Below are 22,295 nucleotides of genomic sequence, written 5' to 3'. Positions count from 1 at the left end.
ACATTTATATAACAGTAATATTCTTTGTAGTGTAGAGTTCTGTGAGTTTGGACCAATGCATAGAGTCATGTATCCACATCACAGTTCCGTGCTAATATTTAAGGTAGGTTTCCTGTAGACATTATACAGCTGGGTCTTGCTTTTTTATCCAATCTGACAATCTCTGTCTTTTAACTGGTATATTCATTGTGATTTTTGACATAGCTGGATTTAAATCCTCTATCTTACTACTTGTTTTATTAAAAAAAATTGTTAGACAGAGTCTCATTCTGTCATCCAGGCTAGAATGCACTGGCATGATCTTGACCCACTGTAACCTCCCCCTCCCCAGGTTCCAAGCAAGCCTCCCACCTCAGCCTCCCAAGTAGCTGGGACCACAGATGCATGCCACCCCACCCGGCTAAGTTTTTGTATTTTTGGTAGAGATGGGGTTTCACCATGTTGCCCAGGCTGGTCTTGAACTCCTGAGCTCAAGCCATCTGCCTCCCAAAGTGCTGGGATCACAGGTATGAGCCATTGCGCCTGGCCTAGCTGTTTTATATTTGTGCTATCTGTTCTTTGTTTTTTTTTCTCTTTTTTTCCCTTCACTTGGGTTAACTAAATACTTTTATGATTCTATTTTATCTCCCTATTGATTTATTCTATATATCTCTTACTTTTTAGTGATTGCTCAAATACCTCTAATTCATATCTTTAATTATAATTTATCTTAAAATATGTATAAGTTCCTTGTAGATTCTGGATATTAGACCTTCGTGAGATGGGTAGCTTGCAAAAATTTTCTCCCATTCTGTAGGTTGCCCGTTCACTCTGATGCCAGTTTCTTTTGCTGTGCAGAAGCTCTTTAGTTTGATTAGATCCCATTTGTCAATTTTGGCTTTTGTTGCAATTGCTTTTGGTGTTTTAGTCATGAAGTCTTTGCCTATGCCTATGTCCAGATCGAACAATGAGAACACATGAACACAGGGAGGGGAACATCATACACCAGGGCCTGTCGGGGATGGGGGGCAAGAGGAGGGAGAGCATTAGGACAAATACTTAATGCATGTGGGGCTTAAAACCTAGATGATGGGTTGATGGGTGCAGCAAACCACCATGGCACATGTTTACCTATGTAACAAACCTGCACGTTCTGCACATGTGTCCCAGAAGTTAAAGTAAAATTTTAAAGAAGTGGAAAAAAGTATAATTTACCTTAAAATAATACTTATAACACTTTATGTAAAGGGGGAAGACCTTACAATCATATATTCCCAAGTCTTTCCTCCAATCCTTTCTGCTTTTAGTTTCACATATGCAGTTAACATACAGAGCGTTGCTACTGTTTTTGCTTTAGACCTGGGATTGGTAAACAATGACACATGGCCATATCTGTTCTGGCACTTGTGTTGTAAATCAAGTCTTATTGGAGCAAAGTTATGCCCATTTGGTTATATCTTGTCCACAGCTGCTTTTGCACTATAATTAATGGCAGAGTAGAATAGGTGCAACAGAGACCATGTGACCTGCAAAGTCTACAATATTTGCAGTCTGGCTCTCTTATGTGGTTTCTGATGAGAAGTCTGTTGTAATTCTTACCTGGTTCCTCTATATAATTTGCCTTTTCTCTGGCTGCCTTCAAGATGTTCTCTTTGCCTTTATTATTTTAATTTCAAATATAAAATTTTGTTTTCATTTAAATTCATTTTAATTTTATTTTAATTTCAAATAGAAAATGCCTCTGTGTGTGTGCATGTGTGAGTGTGTGCTGATATTTAACCTACTTGGTTGTTTGGTATTCTCTGGGCTTCTTGGACCTATAGTTTGGTGTCTGTAATTAATTTTAGAAAATTCTAGTCTATTATTTATTTTTAATTTATTTAGGCTATTATTTTAGGCTATTTAATAAGGGTATTAATTATTATTTATTCCATCCTACTCTTTCTCTCTTTCTCTTCTCCTCCTTAGATTCCATTTCACGTATGTTGACATCGACCCACAGCTCTTAGATGCCCCATTCCTGTTTGGTTCCTTTTTTTGTTCTCACTCTGTTTTCCTCTGTGTTTCAGTTTGGGTAATTTCTGTTACCTACATCCAGCTTCAGTGATTCTTTCATCCCTGCACTGAGTTTCCTGAGGAGCCCGATGAGGCCGTTGCTCACCTTTGTTAGGACAGTTTTGTTTCTGACATTTTGACTTGGTGCTTCCAGTTCTCTCCATGTCTCCTGTGAAGGTTTTCATCTGACCCCATCTACTGCACACCTCATCTCATCTGTTACATTGTATACCTCATGCAATTAGAGACATCAACGTATTAAGCATAATTTTCTTTTAAAAAGTCCATGTCTGATAGTTCCAGCATCTGTGTCATAGCTGAGACTAGTTAGTATTGCTGTCTCTTGGAAGTGTGTTCTTTTTGCCTTTTTCTTCACTTTATAATTTTCTCTTGAAAGCTGGACATCTTGTGTAGAACTGTGGAAATGAACATCATTTTTTCTTCCCTCTGGAAATGGTGCTGTTTCTGCTTTCTCTATGGGTAGGCTTTTGCTGTTGGGGGCTTGAGTTACTCTAGGTAGAAGTTGGGCTAGGTTTGAAGTTCATTGCTGCTATTGCTGCCCTCCGTGCAGCACAGCCGTCACTTCCTGCGGAAGTACCTCATATCTTAGGGTGCAGTTTGGTTTGTCAGAGGAATACCTGCTTGACATCAGCTTTGGACCTACCCTCTGCACTACACCTTGGAGAGTGTCTTTCTGCATGTCACTCTCCTGTTCTGCTGCTCTTGTTCTAGTCAGCTTGACGATGTGGGGTAGGGAGGGGCAGAAATTCTCTGCTGTGCTGATTAAGACTCAGCAGTAGGCAGGCACCTGCCCTTGGTTTTCAGAGGGCTGACTTCCTCAGTGTTTTTGCTCCTGCAGTAGGTTTAGTAACAAACACAATTAAAAAAAATTATTTTAAGTTCCGGGATACATGTGCAGAATGTGCAGGTTTTTTACATAGGTATACATGTGCTGTGGTGGTTTGCTGTACCTATCAACCCGTTATCTAGGTTTTAAGCCCTGCATGTGTTAAGTATTTGTCCTAATGCTCTCCCTCCCCTTGTCCCCCACCCCCTGACTGGCCCCGGTGTGTGTTGTTACCCTCCCTGTGTCCATGTGTTCTCATTGTTCAACTCCCACTTATGAGTGAGAATATGCAGTGTTTTGTTTTCTGTTCCTGTGTTAGTTTGCTGAGAATAATGGCTTCCAGCTTCATCCATGTCCCTGCAAAGGACATGAGCTCATTCTTTTTTATGGCTGCATAGTATTCCATGGTGTATATGTGACACTTTTTCTTTATCCAGTCTATCATTGATGGGCATTTGGGTTGGTTCCAAGTCTTTGCTATTGTAAATAGTGCTGCAATAAACATACACGTGCATGTGTCTTTATAGTAGAATGATTTATAATCCTTTGGGTATATACCCAGGAATGAGATTGCTGGGTCAAATGGTATTTCTGGTTGTAGATCCTTGGGGAATCACTACACGCTCTTTCACAATGGTTGAACTAGTTTACTACCAACAGTGTAAAAGCATTCCTATTTCTCCACAGCCTCGCCAGCATCTATTGTTTCCTGACTTTTTAATAATTGCCTTTCCAACTGGCCTGAGATGGTATCTCATTGTGGTTTTGATTTGCATTTCTGTAGTGACCAGTGATGATGAGTTTTTTTTCATGTTTGTTGGCTGCATACATGTCTTTTGAGAAGTGTTTATTCATATCCTTTGCCCAGTTTTTGATGGGGTTGTATGGTTTTTTTCTTGCTTGTAAATTTGTTTAAGTTCCTTATAGATTTTGGATATTAGACCTTTGTCAGATGGGTAGATTGCAAAAATTTTCTCCCATTCTGTAGGTTGCCTGTTCACTCTGATGTTAGTTTCTTTTGCTGTGCAGAAGCTCTTTAGTTTAATTAGATTCCATTTGTCAATTCTGGCTTTTGTTGCAATTGACAAGCACAATTTTTAAGTAATGATGAGTTTATGTAATATCTTGCAATATCTGCAACAACTTTGATGTGGTGTGAACATATCTGTTATTTTATTGTTGTTGGAGGTGGTGGTCATGTGTATTATTAATACTATTGCCATTTGTTACCTATATTTATAACGGAAAGAAATACTGCATTTCAGTTAGAAGTTAGTGAAATTAAGACATAATTTTCCCACATCCAAGTTCATGCTTCTGCTTTGTATCTGTGGACCCTTTGGACTTCTGGTTCAGAGCTATCTACTCTAGATTATAACATCCTTAAAGTCAGGGACTGACAGACAGACCTGGGCTTTATTCCCAGCTGTCTTTGTTTTCTGTGTGACATGTGTTTCCTCATCAGGTTGTAGAAGTAATAATAGTACTTACCTAATGAAGTTGCTGTAGGATCAAAATGGTTAGATAATGTCTGCAAAGGGTTTGGAAATACCTATTCCAAAGCAGCATTCAATTAATAAATGTAAGCTCCTTTTGTAAATTGCTGTCAGGCCAAAGGACCACCTGATAAATGGCAATGTCATAATAAAATCCTGCTGGTTGGTGTCCAAGATGCAAGTGTCTTGTGCCATGTTACACTGTGGTGAAATATGCCTTATTACCAATACCTAAATAGATACTCCCTAGTTTAAAAAGAACAAAAGAGCTGGTCATTGTTCTTGTGTAGAACTTGAATTTCCTGATGGACTGTTCCAAAAGCAATAACCAGAATTACAAGTGTCCATTTCTCTCTCTCTCTTTCTCTCTGTGTGTGTGTGTGTGTGTGTGTGTTTGTATGGGGGCCAAACCAAAACTTGTGAGGTCTCTTGGACCAATATTTCCACATATATTTGGAAGGAAAGTCATGGGGGAAAAGACTGGATGGGGGGAATTGCTGGGGTCAATATCTGGCTCTTCTACCTTAACAATTCCATTCCCACTCCCCAGAAATGTTTATTCTCCACTCAGAAAAATGCACCCCATGACCTGTCGGTTTAGCAACCACTTGATCTAATTTGAATATGTGTCCTATTGTTTCTACTCCCTTCCCCCTGCAGCTGATCCAAGTATTCCTTATGAAACTAGATAGGGTGTTATTTCCAAGCAGGATTATGGGAAATAGATTTTCTATCTTGCTGTGTTCCCAGGAATGTTTTAACACCTCATATACATTGGAGCCTGGGCAGATGAATCTGGTTTTAGTGTGGCAATATGAAAGTGTATGGACACAAAGACACACACACACACCCCTAACACTAGTTGGCCTACACAATCATGCATTAGTATTGTCCTATACACACATAATAATTGTCCAGTTGCATGACTCTATACTGTGTTTTCTTTCTCTCTCTCTGTTTTTTTTTTTTTTTTTTTTTTTTTTTTGACAAAGCCTTGGTTTTGCCCAGGCTGGAGTGCAGTGGCGTGATCTCAGCTCACTGCAACCTCCACCTCCTGGGTTCAAGCAATTCTCCTGCCTTAGCCTCTCAAGTAGCTGGGATTACAGGTGTGCACAACGATGCCTAGATAATTTTTGTATTTTTAGTAGAGACAGGGTTTTGCCATGTTGCCCAGGCTGGTCTTGAACTCCTGGCCTCAAGCAATCTTCCTGCCTCGGCCTCCCAAAGTGCTGGGATTACAGGCGTGAGCCACCGCACCCAGCTACTGTGCTTTCTTTCCAAGGACTGGAGGCCCACAGCCTTCTGGCACTCTCTGCAGAGCAGCACATTGTGAGCACCCAAGTTCCATTGTACGAGAAGCAACAATGAAAGGAATCCAAGAGATCTCCTTGACACAATCAAACTGAAATTCAATGCGATTAAATGTCTTGACAAAGTCACACAGCTAGTAAGGGGCAGGGCTGGGACACAAAGCCAACCTTTCTGATGTCAAATCCTATGTTCTTTCTCCTGTACCACACTTGATGATTCTACACAGGAAAGAGTATTGTGCATTTGGCCATGAATCAAAACAGACCAGTTCGTATTAAATTAGAGACCTTCATTCACATTGCAGTGTGACATTTCAAAGCTACTGTTAGAGCGTGAGGGACTCTAACCAATGACCAACTTTTCTTCTGTCCTCACTCACGCCCTTTGAGAACACATAGGATGAGGGATGGATGATAGTAATAATAACGAGCATGAGGGACTCTAACCAATGACCAACTTTTCTTCTGTCCTCACTCACGCCCTTTGAGAACACTTAGGATGAGGGATGGATGATAGTAATAATAACGAGCATGAGGGACTCTAACCAATGACCAACTTTTCTTCTGTCCTCACTCACGCCCTTTGAGAACACATAGGATGAGGGATGGATGATAGCAATAATAACGTGACAGAGAGAAACTCACCCTTTTTTATAGCCAAGCAAATACAACCCATTGCTTACACATTCTGAAGATAAACCATAACTAGTCCTTAAGTAAGAGCACTTGACGGCACCCTTTATCCTTCTCAGTTCATCTTGAATTCACCTGGTAATCTGCATTAGCTAATTGCTTTTACCCAAGACCCAAGAGGGAAAAAAGTCCATCTAGACAGGAGATAGTTTTGCATCTTGGAGCAAGTCTCCTGCCAGATAGGCTCTCTTTTACCTTCTCATGGAAGTTAGGAGATGGGGTGCTGTCTTCCCTAATGTTTACATTTCAAAGAGGCGGCCTCCAGGTCTCTTAGGAAACACTCCTGAGTTTTACAGGTGGCCACAGGCTTATTTAGCTTTTCAAAAGATTTACAACATCTCAAAGGGACAGAGAAAGAGTTTACAGTGACATGTATACTATAGTAAATGCTCTTAGAGAAGGGGGAGGAAGGCAGTCTCTTTCCCTTATTGCATGAGAGAGAACGCAAAAAAATTTTTTGATTTGTATTTACCCTTGCGTTAGAAAGGAACAGTTGAGCTATAGCTGCACAGCTCCTTTGACGAGACAGAAGGAACAAGGGATGCAGAGACCAGAAGGTTATTCAGAAAGTGTTCCTGGCTGGGCGCGGTGGCTCATGCTTGTAATCCCAGCACTTTGGGAGGCCGAGGCGGGCAGATTACCTGAGGTCAGGAGTTCGAGACCAACCTGGCCAACATGGTGAAACCCCGTCTCTACTAAAAATACAAAAATTAGCCGGGCATGGTGGCACACGCCTGTAATCCCAGCTACTTGGGAGGCTGAGGCAGGAGAATTGCTTGAGCCTGGGAGGCAGAGGTTGCAGTGAGTCGAGACTGTGCCACTGCACTCCAGCCCGGCCAACAGAGTAAGACTCTGTCTCAGAAAAAAAAAAAAAAAAAAAAAAAAGAAAGTGTTCCCGTGGTACCCTTGGAGGGGGATAATGTTCCTCTTAGATCTTTGATGCTCCTTTTAGGTGTATGTGGTTTTGTTATGTATTATATTAATGTTATGCTTTAGGTTAAAGAAAAATTCAATTTCACTTTCCTAAGTACACAGGAACATGTATTTGAATCTAGGAGATTGACAATAACTCTCCTAAGTGTCTTGTCCCTTTCCTGTGATAGCTTAGCTTAGCCAATCAACCCATTAGTCCTTCAACAAGTCTTCTGAGACCTTTCTGTGGGTCTGGCATACACTGGACACTGTGGAATAGGGGAAATGTGAGACGAATGAAGTCCTCAGAGTATAGTTACTCTCCTCACCGACCCCAGGTTCTAGGTCAACGATGAAAGGGGTTGTGTTAGGCTCTAGGCAACAGGCACGTGCCAAAGTGAATGGCTATAGGCAAACAGCATTTACATTCTTCCCATGAAATGATATGATTTGTTAGCAAATTCAGTCTTTTTCTGCTTTCCTAATTCATTCTTTAGAGCTGATAAATGGTTATATCACTTAGCACTGTAGATTTTATCTTAACTGGGTTCAAAGGTCTGTCTGCTGAGTCATTTAGTGGCTGAGCTATGACTCTGGGGGGCTGGCTCAGGTGTCCTCGTACTGTCACAGGTTGCACAGTGTCTTCTTTGCAGAAACCTGATTTTATTTGGAAGTCAGCTTCCCTCACTGAGGCCAGACACTGATCACTCAGCTGACTGACACCTTAGCTTTGGGGTTCCAGTTTCTATGGCTGGTTGGTGAGCTCTGTATTGGGGCAGCCTGGGGAAGAATTGAGCATTGGGGTGTCTTCAGTCTAGGTTGATTCTGTGGATTTGAAACCAATTTGATGCCCTTTAGGATGCAAGCATCTTTTCAGGTCTCTTTAGAATGCTGTCTTAGGTCAGGCTGCTAGAACACATATCATAGGCTGGGTGGCTTAAAAGACAGAAATTTCTATCTCATGGTTCTGGAGGCTGGACCTCTGCCACCGGGGTGCCAGCAGGGTTGGGTTCTGGTGATGCCCACTTTCCTTGGCTTGCAGACAGCTGCCTTGTCCCACTGTCCTCACATGACACAGAGTGAGCTCTGGTCTCCTCCTCCTCTTATAAGGGCACAAATCCCATCATGGAGGTCTTGCCCTCATGAGCTCATCTAAACTTAATCACCTCCCGAAGGCTCCACCTCATCATAGCAGCACAGTGGGGACTAGGGCTTCAACAGATGACTTTTGGGGGGCACAAAGATTCAGTCAATAGCAGATGCATTTCTCAGTTAAAGCTAAAAAGCAATTCCAAAAATGTTTTCTTCTTTGGTAGATTCAGCCGGTATACATTGCTATGACCTTGCCAATGATTGAAATACTAGAAATTTAGAAATATCCATTGCAGTCACTGTCCCCAGTCCCCTAAGTGGCCTCATTCCTGCCATCTCATCTCTTCTCTTAGATTTGCCCCCTTCCCTTTGCAGCCCTCTCCATAAGCCAGCAGGTCCCTGCTCTGCTGTGGCTGGTGTCTGCTCTGATTGGCTCATGTTCATGGCATGCCTAATAGTTTGAATATCATCCCTGGGACTGGCAAAGGAGGCAGTGTGGACTACAAGACTGGAGAAAGCTGGGAAGAAGGATGAAGCCTGGAGTGCTAAACACAGATGTGCTGATCTGAAGTGTATGCCAAAGGACATCACTTTTATAGGGAAGTGGACCAGGAGGAGGGAGAGAGGTAATGTCAGATTAGAAGTGAGGGTGTGACATCTACAACCATCTGATCTTTGACAAACCTGACAAAAACAAGCAATGAGGAAAGGATTCCCTATTAATAAATGGTGCTGGGAAAACTGGCTAGCCATTGCAGAAAACTGAAACTGGACCCCTTCCTTACACTTTATACAAAAATTAACTCAAGATGGATTAAAGACTTAAACATAAGACCTAAAACCATAAAAACCCTAGAAGAAAACCTAGGCAATAGCATTCAGGACATAGGCATGGGCAAAGACTTCACGACTAAAACACCAAAAGCAATGGCAACAAAAGCCAACATTGACAAATGGGATCTAATTAAACTAAAGAGTTTTTGCACAGCAAAAGAAACTATCATCAGAGTGAACAGGCAACCTACAGAATGGGAGAAAATTTTTGCAATCTACCCACCTGACAAAGGTCTAATACCCAGAATTTAAAAGGAACTTAAACAAATTTATAAGAAAAAAACCAAACAACCCCATCAAAAAGTGGGCAAAGGATATGAACAGACAGTTCTCAAAAGAAGACATTTATGTGGTCAACAAATGTATGAAAAAAAGCTCTTCATCACTGATCATTAGAGAAATACAAATCAAAACCACAACGAGATACCATCTCATGCCAGTTAGAATGGCGATCATTAAAAAGTCAGGAAACAACAGATGCTGGAGAGGATGTGGAGAAACAGGAACACTTTTACACTGTTGGGTGTGTAAATTAGTTCAACCATTGTGGAAGACAGTGTAGCGATTCCTAAAGGATCTAGAACCAGAAATACCATTTGACCCAGCAATCCCATTACTGGGTATATACCCAAAGGATTATAAATCATTCTACTATAAAGACACATGCACATGTATGTTTATTGCAGCACTTTTTACAATAGCAAAGACTTGGAACCAACCCAAATGCCCATCAATGATAGACTGGATAAAGAAAAAGTGTCACATATACACCATGGAATACTATGTAGCCATAAAAAAGATGAGTTCATGTCCTTTGTAGGGGCATGGATGAAGCTGGAAGCCATCATTGTCAGCAAATTAACACAGGAATGGAAAACCAAACACCGCATGTGCTCACTCATAAGTGGGAGTTGAACAAGGAGAACACATGGACACAGGGAGGGGAATATCACACACTGGGGCCTGTTGGGGAGTGGGGGGCTAGGGGAGGGATAGCATTAGGAGCAACACCTAATGTAGATGATGGGTTGATGGGTGCAGCAAATCACCATGGCATGTGTATACCTATATAACAAACCTGCACGTTCTGCTCATGTATCCCAGAACTTAAGGCATAATTAAAAAAAAAAAAAAAGAAGAAGAAGAGGGGAGGGTGTGAGTCTCCCCTCTGCTGCATGGCCGCTGACTCATTTTCAGGAGCCAGCACCGCTGCTGGGGAGTCCCACTTCTGGTCCTGATGGAGTAACAGGGAGCAGGTTTACCCTCCTCTCTTAAAAACAGCCGGAAAGCTGGACAAGTATCTGAAACAACAGTTAGTGGACACTGGACAATAGGCAGAACAGGAGAGGGGAAGCAATAAGAGCAGCCTCACAAGTGTCCAGCTCAGCAGTGCCGGAAGAGGGAGCCCAAACAGAGCCTGAGGGCCTGCCCAGCTCAGGGGATGGAGTGTGGGCTTCCGGGAGGCCATGGGAGCTAGAATTTGCAGGGCAGAGATCTGCAGAAGAAGGAGCCATAGAGAATGGTTCAGAGATCTGCAAGGAGTGCCTTGAGTCTTCAGCTGAGTACTGGTCTGCACATGAATGTGAGGAAACCACCAAGGAAGGAGCTTGCAGGCAGAACGATCTCCAGAAATCACTCAGGCCTGGGGATATTGTGTGTCTGTGAGAGCAGCTTAGAAATAGATCCCTAAATTATCTGATAGTCTTCCTTTCAAAAAGAGGTGCCTACTCCTACCTCCCTTGAATGTGGGCTGGGCTTACTAATATGCTTCTAAAGGACAGAATGTGGTGAAAGTGATGGTGATGGTTTGTGACTTTAGAGACTAGGGTGTGGAAAGCCTTGTGGCTCCTGCTTGCTCTCTCTTGGGTCAGCCCCTCTGGGGAAGCCAGAAGCTGTATTGCTCAATCAGCCTCCGGACAGTTCCATGAGGCAAGAAATGGAGCCCCTGGCTATAGCCATGTGAGTCACCGTCCTGGAGGCAGAACCTTTGGCCCCAGTCAGAGGGCTCCAATCCAGCCATCACCTTGACTGCGACCTCACGAGAGAGCTTGAGTTAGAGCCACCAGCTGGGCCACTCCTGGATTCCTGACACAAGAAACTGCAGGGAATAAATACCTGTTGATTCAAGCTGCTAAGTTTTGAGGTAGATTTTATGCAACAAAAACTACATTTCCATCAGCCAGACTGGGAAGACCCCCTAAAATTCAGGACATTGAGGAGAAAAGTAGAAGAGAATTGCCTCAAAGAGGTGACAAATTAGTCCTAAAACAAAGGCTGTTCTGGATCTGCCGTAACAATGTTGAACATCAAGCCTCAAAAAGATCAAACTAATCGTAAGTAACTTTACTGCATCTCAGAACAAAGCACAACACTGTTTAAAGGAATATAATAAAATCTAGCCACCAACAGTACAAAACTGACAATGTCCCGTGTCCAAACAAAAATACTGGGCTTGCAAAGAAGCAGGATAATATGACCTAGGATCTGGAGAAAAATCAATCAATATAAACAGATCCAGAAATGACATTCATGATAGAATTAGATGAGGGTGTTAAAACAGCTACTATTTATAGAACTGTATGCGAATGACATTCATTGTAAACCCTTTGTGTCAGGATTCTCCAGAGAAACAACCAAATAAGATAAATACAGATATAGATAAATGAGAGGGGATTTAATTTGGAAATTGGCTCACATGATTATGGAGGCTGAGAAGTCCTATGATTTGCTGTCTACAAGCTAGAGAACCAGGGAAGCTGGTGACATAGCTCAGTCTGAGTGCAAAGGCCTGAGAACCTGAGGGGCCACCGGTGCAGGTCCTGGAGTCCGACGGCTGGAGAGCCTGGAGTGCTGATGTCCAAGCGCAGGAGAAGGAGGGTGTCCCAGCTTCAGAAAAGGGAGTGAATTTGCCTTTCCTCGGCCCTTTTGTTCTATTGAGGAATTCAATTGATTGGATGGAGCCCAGCCCACACAGGTGAGGATGAATCTTCCTTCCTCACTCAGTTCACTGATCCAAATGCCAACCTCTACCAGAAACACACTCAAAGACATCCCCAGAGACAATGCTGTACCAGCTATCTGGGTATCCCTTAACCCAGTCAAGTTGACACCAAAAATTAACCACCACACCCTTCAATTATAACTTCCCAGCACTTTGGGAGGTCGAAGCAGGCAGATCATTTGAGCTCAGGAGTTCCAGACAAGCCTGGGCAACATGGCGAAACCCAGTCTCTATAAAAAAAATACAAAAATTAGCTGGGTGTGGTGGGACTCATCTGTAATCCCAGCTACTTGGGAGGCTGTGGCAGGAGGATTGCTTGAACCTGGTAGGTGGAGGTTGCAGTGAGCCAAGATTGCCCCACTGCACTCCAGCCTGGGTGACACAGTGAGGCCCTATCTCAAAAAAAAAAAAAAAAAAAAAAAGGAAGAAAGAAAGAAAAGAAAAGAAAGAAAGAAAAGATCTTCTTATCAATTGATATGGGGTTAAATTGGGGGATAAAAAATTTGAAGCCATCTTCCCAGAGATGACAATAAACAGAAATAAACAAGTGAAAACCCAGAAGATCTGTGGCTGCTAATCAGAGGAAGCAGGTCTGAACAAGGAACCACTTAGCTGTAGATACCAAGCAGTGTCCAACAGGTTGCTTAGCAGAGGCATAAAATCATGACTTTTCTCAGGCACTTCTCATAAATTTCTTCCCAGAGCAATCAGAGATGCTGCATCCAGTTTACTTATTCACAATTTGGGCACGAAAGAGATCTTCCTCAAGCCACGGAGAAGACAGGCTTGACAAGCAGCAGGACGGCCTTCACAGCAGCACAAATGGGAGGCCCTGTGAAATTCTCCCTGGAAGGCAGAGCTAAGAGATGTCAGCCCTGAGGCTTAGCATCCCCATAGAGGGACTGACCAGGAGCCCGGGAGTCCTGCCCCAGCTGTGTCCCTAAGTTGCTGGGTTAACCTCTGTAGAATGTGAGGATGGCCTGGTCATTTTCATTCTCGAGAGACACTGGAGAGAAAAAGAACATTTTGTGAATGATGTCGTGTGTCCACAGGTAACTCTGAAGCGTGAGCCGCCAGAATTCAAGGCCACCTGCTTAACAGAAGACAACTAGAAACCTCATCCATGAGCATAGTAAGCACTGCTGTTCAGTAGTTCTATTACTGTTAAGGTGTTATGACCATTAGATAAATAATATTGTTTGGCAACTGCAAGGAAAAGAACTGCATAAATTGGTTCCAAACATTGCCACTCGAGCTCAGGAGGTTGAGACCAGCCTGGGCAACATGGTGAAACTCTGTCTCTGTAAAAAAAAAATACACATCCTGGCTAACACAGTGAAAGCCCGTCTCTACTAAAAATACAAAAATGAGCCAGGTGTGGTGGCGGGCGCCTGTAGTCCCAGCTATTCGGGAGGCTGAGGCAGGAGAATGGTGTGAACCTGGGATGAGGAGCTTGCAGTGAGCCGAGATCATGCCACTGCACTCCAGCCTGGGCGACAGAGTGAGACTCCATCTCAAAAACAAAACAAAACAAAACAAAACAAAAATTAGCTGGGTGAGGATGTTGCCCAGGCTGGTCTCGAACTCCTGAACTCCTGAGTTCATTCGTCAGTGATAAGTCCATGCAATCACTGAGTGGTAAGAGCTTGAACTGGTAAAGTGATTTGATATTTTATTGTAGGGGTGGGTTGCCCCTCCACACCTGTGGGTCTTTCTCGTAAGGTGGAACGAGAGACTTAGGAAAGAAAAAGACACAGAGACAAAGTATAGAGAAAGAAATAAGGGGACCCGGGGAACCAGCGTTCAGCATATGGAGGATCCCGCCAGCCTCTGAGTTCCCTTAGTATTTATTGATCATTCGTGGGTGTTTCTCGAAAGGGGGGTTGTGTCAGGGTCATAAGACAATAGTGGGGAGAGGGTCAGCAGACAAACACGTGAACAAAGGTCTTTGCATCATAGACAATGTAAAGGATTAAGTGCTGTGCTTTTAGATATGCATACACATAAACATCTCAATGCTTTACAAAGCAGTATTGCTGCCTGCAGGTCCCACCTCCAGCCCTAAGGCGGTTTTTCCCTATCTCAGTAGATGGAGCATACAATCGGGTTTTATACCGAGACATTCCATTGCCCAGGGACAGGCAGGAGACAGATGCCTTCCTCTTGTCTCAACTGCAAGAGGCATGCCTTCCTCTTATACTAATCCTCCTCAGCACAGACCCTTTACGGGTGTCGGGCTGGGGGACGGTCAGGTCTTTCCCTTCCCACGAGGCCATATTTCAGACTATCACATGGGGAGAAACCTTGGACAATACCTGGCTTTCCTAGGCAGAGGACCCTGCGGACTTCCGCAGTTTTTGTGTCCCTGGGTACTTGAGATTAGGGAGTGGTGATGACTCTTAAGGAGCGTGCTGCCTGCAAGCATCTGTTTAACAGAGCACATCTTGCACCACCCTTAATCCATTTAACTCTGAGTTGACACAGCACATGTTTCAGAGAGCACGGGGTTGGGGGTAAGGTTATAGATTAACAGAATCTCAAGGCAGAAGAATTTTTCTTAGTACAGAACAAAATGGAGTCTCCTATGTCTACTTCTTTCTACACAGACACAGTAACAATCTGATCTCTCTTGCTTTTGGGCAACATGGTGAAACTCTGTCTCTGTAAAAAAAAAAAATACACATCCTGGCTAACACAGTTGTTGTGCCCAGACCATTAGTTCCCCAAAGAAGACCACCAGAGTCCAGAGTCAAAGCCAAGCGGCAAGGATCTTTACTACAAGTTCGAACCTGGTCCCTCCATTCCACAGCATACAAGAGGGCCCTGAACAATGCGAGTGTTTGCTTTTTATAGCCTGAGAGTTACAGGGGAACAAAGGAATTCTTTTGGTTCCCGCTTTTTCAGTAAAACTTTGAACGGCTGTCCCCTTATCGGAGACTTTCCTGGTGGTGTTTGTACTGGGCTCAGGAAGTTTGAGAGATATATGGCGATATGTGGTGAGACGGGAAGATGGGATGTGTTTGTACTGGGCTCAGGAAGTTTGAGAGATATATGGCGATATGTGGTGAGATGGGAAGATGGGATGTGTTTGTACTGGGCTTGTTTGTTTTGAGCCCGGGGCTGAGGAATGTGCCCGGCTCCTTTCACAGTGAAAGCCCGTCTCTACTAAAAATACAAAAATGAGCCGGGCGTGGTGGCGGGCGCCTGTAGTCCCAGCTAGTCGGGAGGCTGAGGCAGGAGAATGGCGTGAACCTGGGATGAGGAGCTTGCAGTGAGCCGAGATCATGCCACTGCACTCCAGCCTGGGCGACAGAGTGAGACTCCATCTCAAAAACAAAACAAAACAAAACAAAACAAAACAAAAATTAGCTGGGTGAGGATGTTGCCCAGGCTGGTCTCGAACTCCTGAACTCCTGAGTTCATTCGTCAGTGATAAGTCCATGCAATCACTGAGTGGTAAGAGCTTGAACTGGTAAGGTGATTTGATATTTTATTGGTTATCTGGTTCCCAATATATCTCATTTAATTTCCCCCTAAAGCTGCTGAGATGGGGATGGTTGTCTCTGTTTAACAGCTGAGGACGCTGAGGTTCAGACAGCACTCAGCCACGTGGCTGAGCTGGACTTGAATTTGAGCCTGTTGGATTCTGAACCCTAGACTTCGTGCACCTGACCAGGTTGCCTATTATTAATGAGAAGATCTACAGTCATGTGCCGCATACCAATGTTCTGGTCAACTACAGACTGCGTATACGATGGTGCTCCCATCAGATTCTAATACCGTATTTTTACTATACCTCTTCTATGTTTAGATAAGTTTAGACACACATACTGACCCATTGTTTGCCTCTCTGGGCCTCAGTTATCCTATCTAAGGAAAGGGGGACTCTTAAGGGTTTTCTACTTCTGAGCTCTCCTTAGCATTCTGTCTGTGTAGCTGTTTTCTTAGCACTGGAGAATGTGACTTGAGATGTGCTGCTTAAGGCTGTGACAGCCCCACACTTGTTTAGCAAGGTCGTGGGTCATGGCGACTCAGAGGACTGACTCACGGTGATATGCGGGGTCTTTTTGTTCCTCCTGGAATTAGAGCCCACTGTAACAGTCCACACTTCCCAGCATAGCAGCCACTGTTTCTAAGTAATGGAGTTCTCTCCTCCCGTCCCTGGTCATGTTGAGGTCTCTTTCCCTGTCCGCTCCTCGCACCTTGGTCTCTTTCTTCTTTCCTGCCTCTCTGCTGTTCTGTGTCTTAGCCCCGCTCATTATGAATTGTTCCCAATCTGACCAGAGGAGAAAGGGTGTTCCAGACCCCCTCTGGCTTCATCCAGCGGGAGACAGGCATGGGGCTTGCTGTGAGCTCCCGAGCTTCCCCGCCCACCAGCGGCCAGCCACGGCCTTCTTTCAAGCACCTGTGCGTGCCTGACTGCTGTGCATGTGCTGCTGGCTGGCCCGTGGTTCATTCTGCTCCTTGACACCTGGCCTAGATTTGCCTAGGTCGGTGCCTGCTTAGGCCACCAAGGTCAGGTGAATCCTCTTGCTTGGGGACAGGGCAGGTCAAATCCTGCATCAGTGCACGGCCCTTCAGTTCACAGCGGCCTGAAGCACTGTGACACTTTTTACGCGATCACAACCCAGACTGTGCACTCCCTGAGGACGGACACTGTGTCTGGTCTGCTCCCCTTTGTATCCCCCAGTGCTCAGCCTAGGGCCTCCAAGATGCTCCTGTGTGTCCAGCTGTCAGCCTTTATCACTCTGCCACTTCCTATGCCTCAACTCTAATCTGCAGGCCCTGCCCTAACTGTGGAGTGGGCCTCTGCATAGCCCGGGTGACCGTCAAAACCTTCTGTGCTTTGGTTCCAGCTGTTTGCTCTCCGAGGATCACTGTCCTCTCCCTGCGGAACCCAGAACCTTTTACACCTGCCTCTTCCCCATGAAACTTCCCTGCTCAGCCAGCCACAGCACCCAGGGGGCCCCATTCCACCTTGGGTGGATTCCCAGGCTGCTCTGTTCCCCGCCACTAAGGTAGTGAAGCGGCACTAGGTGGCCCCTGGTTCCCACCTGGTTCTTAAGAGAGTGCGCAGGACAAAGTCACCTCGTGAGGGGCCCCCAACCAAGGAGTGGCCTTAGACCCCAAGGAGATGCCCTTCCTTACCCGGAGCCCCAGGCACTGGTGCCAGGGATAAAAGTCTGCACCTCTAGGGGAAGAATTCATTGTCCTCTCTTTGGGATCCTTTCTGCCCGGGCAGTTACAGAGCTAACCATGCTCAGAGTCCTGGGGGATCAGCCAGTGTTTCTCCTTCCTACAGTAGCTTGCAGGGCACCCGTGAAGAGGGATGCTCATTCTTCCTGCCTACCTTGCCCCAGGTATTCTGGGCCTGTGCAGGTGGTTGATCTGGACAACTTCAGAGTTCTCGGGATACAACAGGTACTGTCACCAGCTGGGCTCAGCAGTGAACAGATCCTTCTGGGAATGGCCACTCCTCAACTTACGGGGTTTTAGAATTGAAAAATCTTCCAACCCCACAACTGTGACAGCAGCTTCCCATGATGCCTTTTTCATCCTCAAAGCAGATCTGTGTCATGTGCACCTGCAGCCCATTTCCTGGATTGTGAAACTGAGCCTCTAGAATCAGGATGCTTGTGCTGGCTTTGCTAAGGCATTACTCAGCCCCTCCTTCCTCCTCCAGTCAGCTAGAGCAAGATTACTCATCCCTGGAGTTCCTTCTCCTCTTCCGAGTGCAGCTAGGTCCTGGGATTGGCCAGGGGGATCGCCTCAGCTCTCCTGGCTGAGTCACTGCTCAGTCAGGCCTGGTTGCTGATAGCACAGCCAAGGGCCCTCCCAGGGGGACTCCAGCCAGTGCCTGATCAAAAGTGCCAGGGCTTTGGAAAGTCCAGTTTCGTTTATTGCCTGGGAGTGCACTGTGATCTAGTGAGTGTTTTCTTCTCATTGCTTGTTTATACAAAAGGCTCCCCCCAACCCTTGGCCTTCCCCGAGGTGGTAGGCTGGGCAGCAGCAGGACCTAATTTGATCTGAATCCAGCCAGACCCTGCTCATCAGAGCTGACCCTAGCCGTGCTGGGCCCCCCAGCTCATCATTTTCAGAATGAGGGCTTTGAGTTGAATTGTCCTATATTTTCAGACCTCCCATCTCCACATTTGAATAATGGACTTATTTTACACAAAAAATAAACTTAAGTGGCCTGAAGTTGGACTGGCTTCCTGGAAAGCCTTTCCACATAGAGTAGACTTCTTCCCAGGCCAGCTCCTCCCTGGAGGTGGGAGGGGAGGGTGCAGGAGGGCTTCCTTCTGGGGCCTTGCAACCTCAGCAGTTTTGGGCAGCCGTGATGCACTTGAAACTCTGGTCTCTGAGAAAACCCCTGTGGAGGTAGCTCACCTACAAACTGCAAGATTCTCTTTGTGTAGCTCCCACGTCTGCATTATCAGCATGGGACAGGCTGCCTAGATAGGAGCTGCCCCAAGCCCAGCTGGAGCGTGTCCACACTTGACCAGATGGACGGGAGCCGCGTCCCTGGACAAAGCTCTCCAAGCAGCTGCCCCCAAACATCTATCTCAAGCTGGCTGGCTTATCCAATTCACTAAGCTGCCACATTCGATGCTGTTTCTAAGCTGGCCTCCTCCCTGGCCCTCTGCATCTCAGCAGAGCAGCGGTTCCATCTCCACACTGAGACTTGCCTTTGAGTATCGCATCACACACCTCCACTGGTTCCATTCATCAGTAAGCCTGTGGGTTTTGCCTCCAAATCTCTCTGAAGTCCTTCCACTTCTTGCTGAGCAGCCCCTGCAATCTGAGCCACCATCATGTCCCCCGGTTTCCTGCAGTGCCACCTGTCTGCTGGCTTCTACTCCTGCAGTCCATTTTCCATGGAGTGGAGGGGTGACTTTTTAAAGAAGTAAATTAGATCATATAATTCCCAGGTTTAAAATTCTTTTTGGACCAGGCATGGTGGTTCACACCTGTAATCTCAGCACTTTGGGAAGCCAAGGTGGGAAGACTGCTTGAGCCCAGCAGTTTGAGACCAGCCTGGGCAACATAGGGAGACCTGGTCTCTACAAATAATTTGAAAAATTAGCCGGGCGTGGTGGCATGCACCTGTGGTCCCAGCTACTTGAGAGGCTGAGGCAGGAGGATTGCCTGAGGCCAGAAGGTGAAGGCTGCAGTGAACCGAGATTGTGCCACTGCACTGTAGCCTGGGTGACAGATTGGGACCCTGTCTCAAAAAGAATTGTTTTGGAATAACGTTTAAATAATACCTAAACTCCTTGCCTTGGCCTACGAGACCTGAATATTTGGCCCCTGCCTTCCCTCCAGCCCACAGCGCCAGCCCCAGGACCTTTGCACCTGCCATTTCTGCTCTCCAGAAAGCCCTGCCTCCTTCCCATCTTTGTAGTCATAGGTGTTTCTTGTCACTTAGAGTTTCAGTTCAAATATGACACCCTCCCATTGATGGAAATCATTTCACCACCAGATGTTATGTGGCTCATTGTTTATCCGCTGCCTGCCTCCCGGCTGGAGAGGCGCAGGGAGCTGCCTGTCCCTCCTGTTCGGAGCCACCGTTCCGCACCTGGACCACTGCTTGGCAGAGGCGGGAGTGGAGGCTGTCACCATCAGGATGAAGGACAGGGGTGGCCTGGCGTGGAGAAGCTAAGAAGAGATGGCGATAGGTCAACGCGATTGCGCCTTTATGGTGGAAGAAACGAAGGGCGAGGGTCAGTAAAGTCAAGGACGGGCTCAGATCCCGCCACTGGTGATGAGCGGGACCCATAGGACCGACGTGATCGCGGCCAGGCCCTGGGAGGTTTACCTGGACATTTACCTGGCTGCCTTTTCTCTGTACCCCTCCGTCCTCACTCCCCCAGTCATCGGCATAGGTCAAGTCGGAGTGTTGAAGAAATACACGAGTTTGGCTCTGGAAAGGAAAATCAGAAAGGCGGCCTAAGGGGCCCCACCCCCAGGAACGCTAAGGTAGGCGGCCAGGGGTGAGCGGGCAGAGCCGGCCAGCAGGCCCTGAAAGCAGCCGGGCCACCAGCGCGTCCCGAGTCCCCCTCGCACCGCCCCGCTTGCCCCGCCCCCGCCCTCTGCCCCCGCCCCTGCCCCGCCCCCGCCCGGCCCCCGAAGGCGAGCTGCGCTGACAGCCGGCGGCGGGCTGGGTGTTTGCATACAAAGGCGGCCACGCGCGGCGCCACTCGGTGAGTAGCCGCCGCCTCCAGCCTCCCGCTGTGGAGCAGGGGCCGCAGCCTCGGGTTAGGCGGGGCGGGGCGCGGCGCAGGGGCGCTGAGGGCGCGTGGCGAGGCGGGGGCTCGGCCCCGGGGCTCGAGGACCGACGGCCGGGCTACGTCCCCGCGGCCCTCTACGGGAAGTGGTTCGGGGGAGGGAGGCGGGGAAACAGGCCCCGGAGGCCGGGAGGGCCTCGCGAGCATCCCTCGGGCCTGGCTTTCCTTACGCGCCGAGAGGCCCGCTGTGGGCCCGGCTTGGCTGATCTCGAGCGGCGTAGGGGCCACGGGGGGCTGCCGCGCAGTCCCAGAACCGCGGGGACTAGCTCCAGCCGGCCAGCGCGGGTGCGTCCTGGCTCTGCGCGATCATCCCCAGCTTTGCGCCGGGGATTGGGATGAGAGCCTTTCTTTCCCCCGGAGTTAGGATTCCAGCGCTGCAGTTGAGGAAACTGAGGCTCAGGGAGGTTGACCTCTGTGCCCAAGGTCATACAGTTGCCGGGCGGCAGGGCAGGCTGAGCCCAGGTTGGAATCCCGGTTCTCATATTACAGCTCTCCCCTGCGAGGCCTCTGCACCTTTCTTGTAGCCTAGGAGGTGCTAGGCCTAGTGAGCTCCATCAGCTGCTCCTGCACGTAATTTTATTATGGGGAAGGCCAGGAAAATACAGGATGAGAAGTAACGTTTTGGGAGTAACTTAAGTGCTGTGGAGCTAGAGTAGGTAATTTGTGTGGTCAGTAGTTGCTGGAGAAAGCAGATGTCAACCCTGTTTTTGATCAGCAAGCAGGAAACCAATTAAGACAACTGGCAGTATTAATTTGGAGAGGTTTTAGAACCCGGCAGTTTCCCACAGGATAGAAGTGTTTTGGGAAATCCAAGCTTGTAGCCGTTTTTTTAATTGGGGGTGTTGTGGTATGGTGGTCTAGGGGTAGTGATTGTGAGCTTGACTGTTTCTCCTTTGTTCCGTAATTTGGGTCTTATAAATGAAAGTAAGCAGTTGAGGAATGTATAGTATTTGAGAAATAAGCACATCCACACATGAACACTTTTCTTGCTCCCAGATTCTTGTTGAAAGGTGTAACAGTTGGATTTATGATTATATAGTTTGATAGCGCTTCACGTTTGCCAGCATTTGTTATTGAGTGTTTTTGTGCATGGGTTGTGTGTTTTGGCGCTTATTATTCCTGTTTGCATGTGGGGCCCTGTGTTCCTGTGGAGCCAGGCCTTGATAATAGCCCTGGACTCGGGTCGGGAGGTCTGGGCTCTGCCTGAGCTCTGGGGGACCCTGAGCGAGTTCTTTCACCCTCCCAGGTCTCGCTTATCAGCAGTTCCTTTCTTTTAGAAAAGCACAGGGGGACAAGGGGCGGACCTGCTGAGTCTTGCGGTGTGGGAGAGAACCCGAGGGTTCAAGTGAGAGACCGCAGGGATTCCTGGTTGTAGGGGGGACCTTGGAAGTGACTGAGAAGGAGCCTGCCCTGGATTAGGTGGGGACAATTGGCCTGGCCCAGCCGGAAGGAAGTCTGTGGGTCCTGCTCTCCTGCTCTTTGCGTGGTCAGCTGCACAAAGGGCCCGAACAGAGGGCAGGGGAGGGTCAGGAGATGAAAAGATATTTCAGAAGAAGGTCCTGAGGCCACCGTGGTCTGAGATGCGCCGAGGCCGGCACAGAGCACTGGGCTTTGCAGTTGTTGTTCTGACCACTCACAGATGTAGAACTTGGGCAGAAGACTTCAATCCTCTGAGCCTCAGCTTTCCCATCTGTAAAATGAAGGGATAATCATACCCATTCACAGGATTGTTGCAAAAATTAATTGAGATAAAAAAGAGCCCCTGGGACATAATATGGGGTCCACGAA

General features: G+C 46.8%; 1 protein-coding gene across 13 annotated transcripts in view; it reads left to right on the top strand.

Moving 5' to 3' along the window:
- LPIN1 (lipin 1) overlaps window positions 1-22,295 on the top strand; it is a 116,916-nt gene that overhangs the window by 15,534 nt on the left and 79,087 nt on the right. For 3 of the 13 annotated variants that reach the window (XM_055377515.2, XM_019021406.4, XM_055377517.2), the window contains exon 2: window positions 13,272-13,351. The exons of 4 other annotated variants lie outside the window; for them this stretch is intronic. In XM_055377515.2, the coding sequence (XP_055233490.2) occupies window positions 13,343-13,351 (9 nt within the window). In that variant the 5' untranslated portion in view covers window positions 13,272-13,342. Of the gene's footprint in view, window positions 1-13,271; window positions 13,352-20,339; window positions 20,424-22,295 lie in introns of those variants that run through there. 6 more of the 13 variants (XM_055377522.2, XM_031007979.3, XM_031007978.3 and 3 more) reach the window with 4 other exon arrangements.

This window comes from Gorilla gorilla, chromosome 12 (genome assembly GCF_029281585.2).
Source record: "Gorilla gorilla gorilla isolate KB3781 chromosome 12, NHGRI_mGorGor1-v2.1_pri, whole genome shotgun sequence".
Lineage (NCBI taxonomy): Eukaryota > Metazoa > Chordata > Mammalia > Primates > Hominidae > Gorilla > Gorilla gorilla.
Note: the sequence above shows the minus strand (reverse complement) of the source record. Positions and strands in the feature narration are given on the sequence as shown.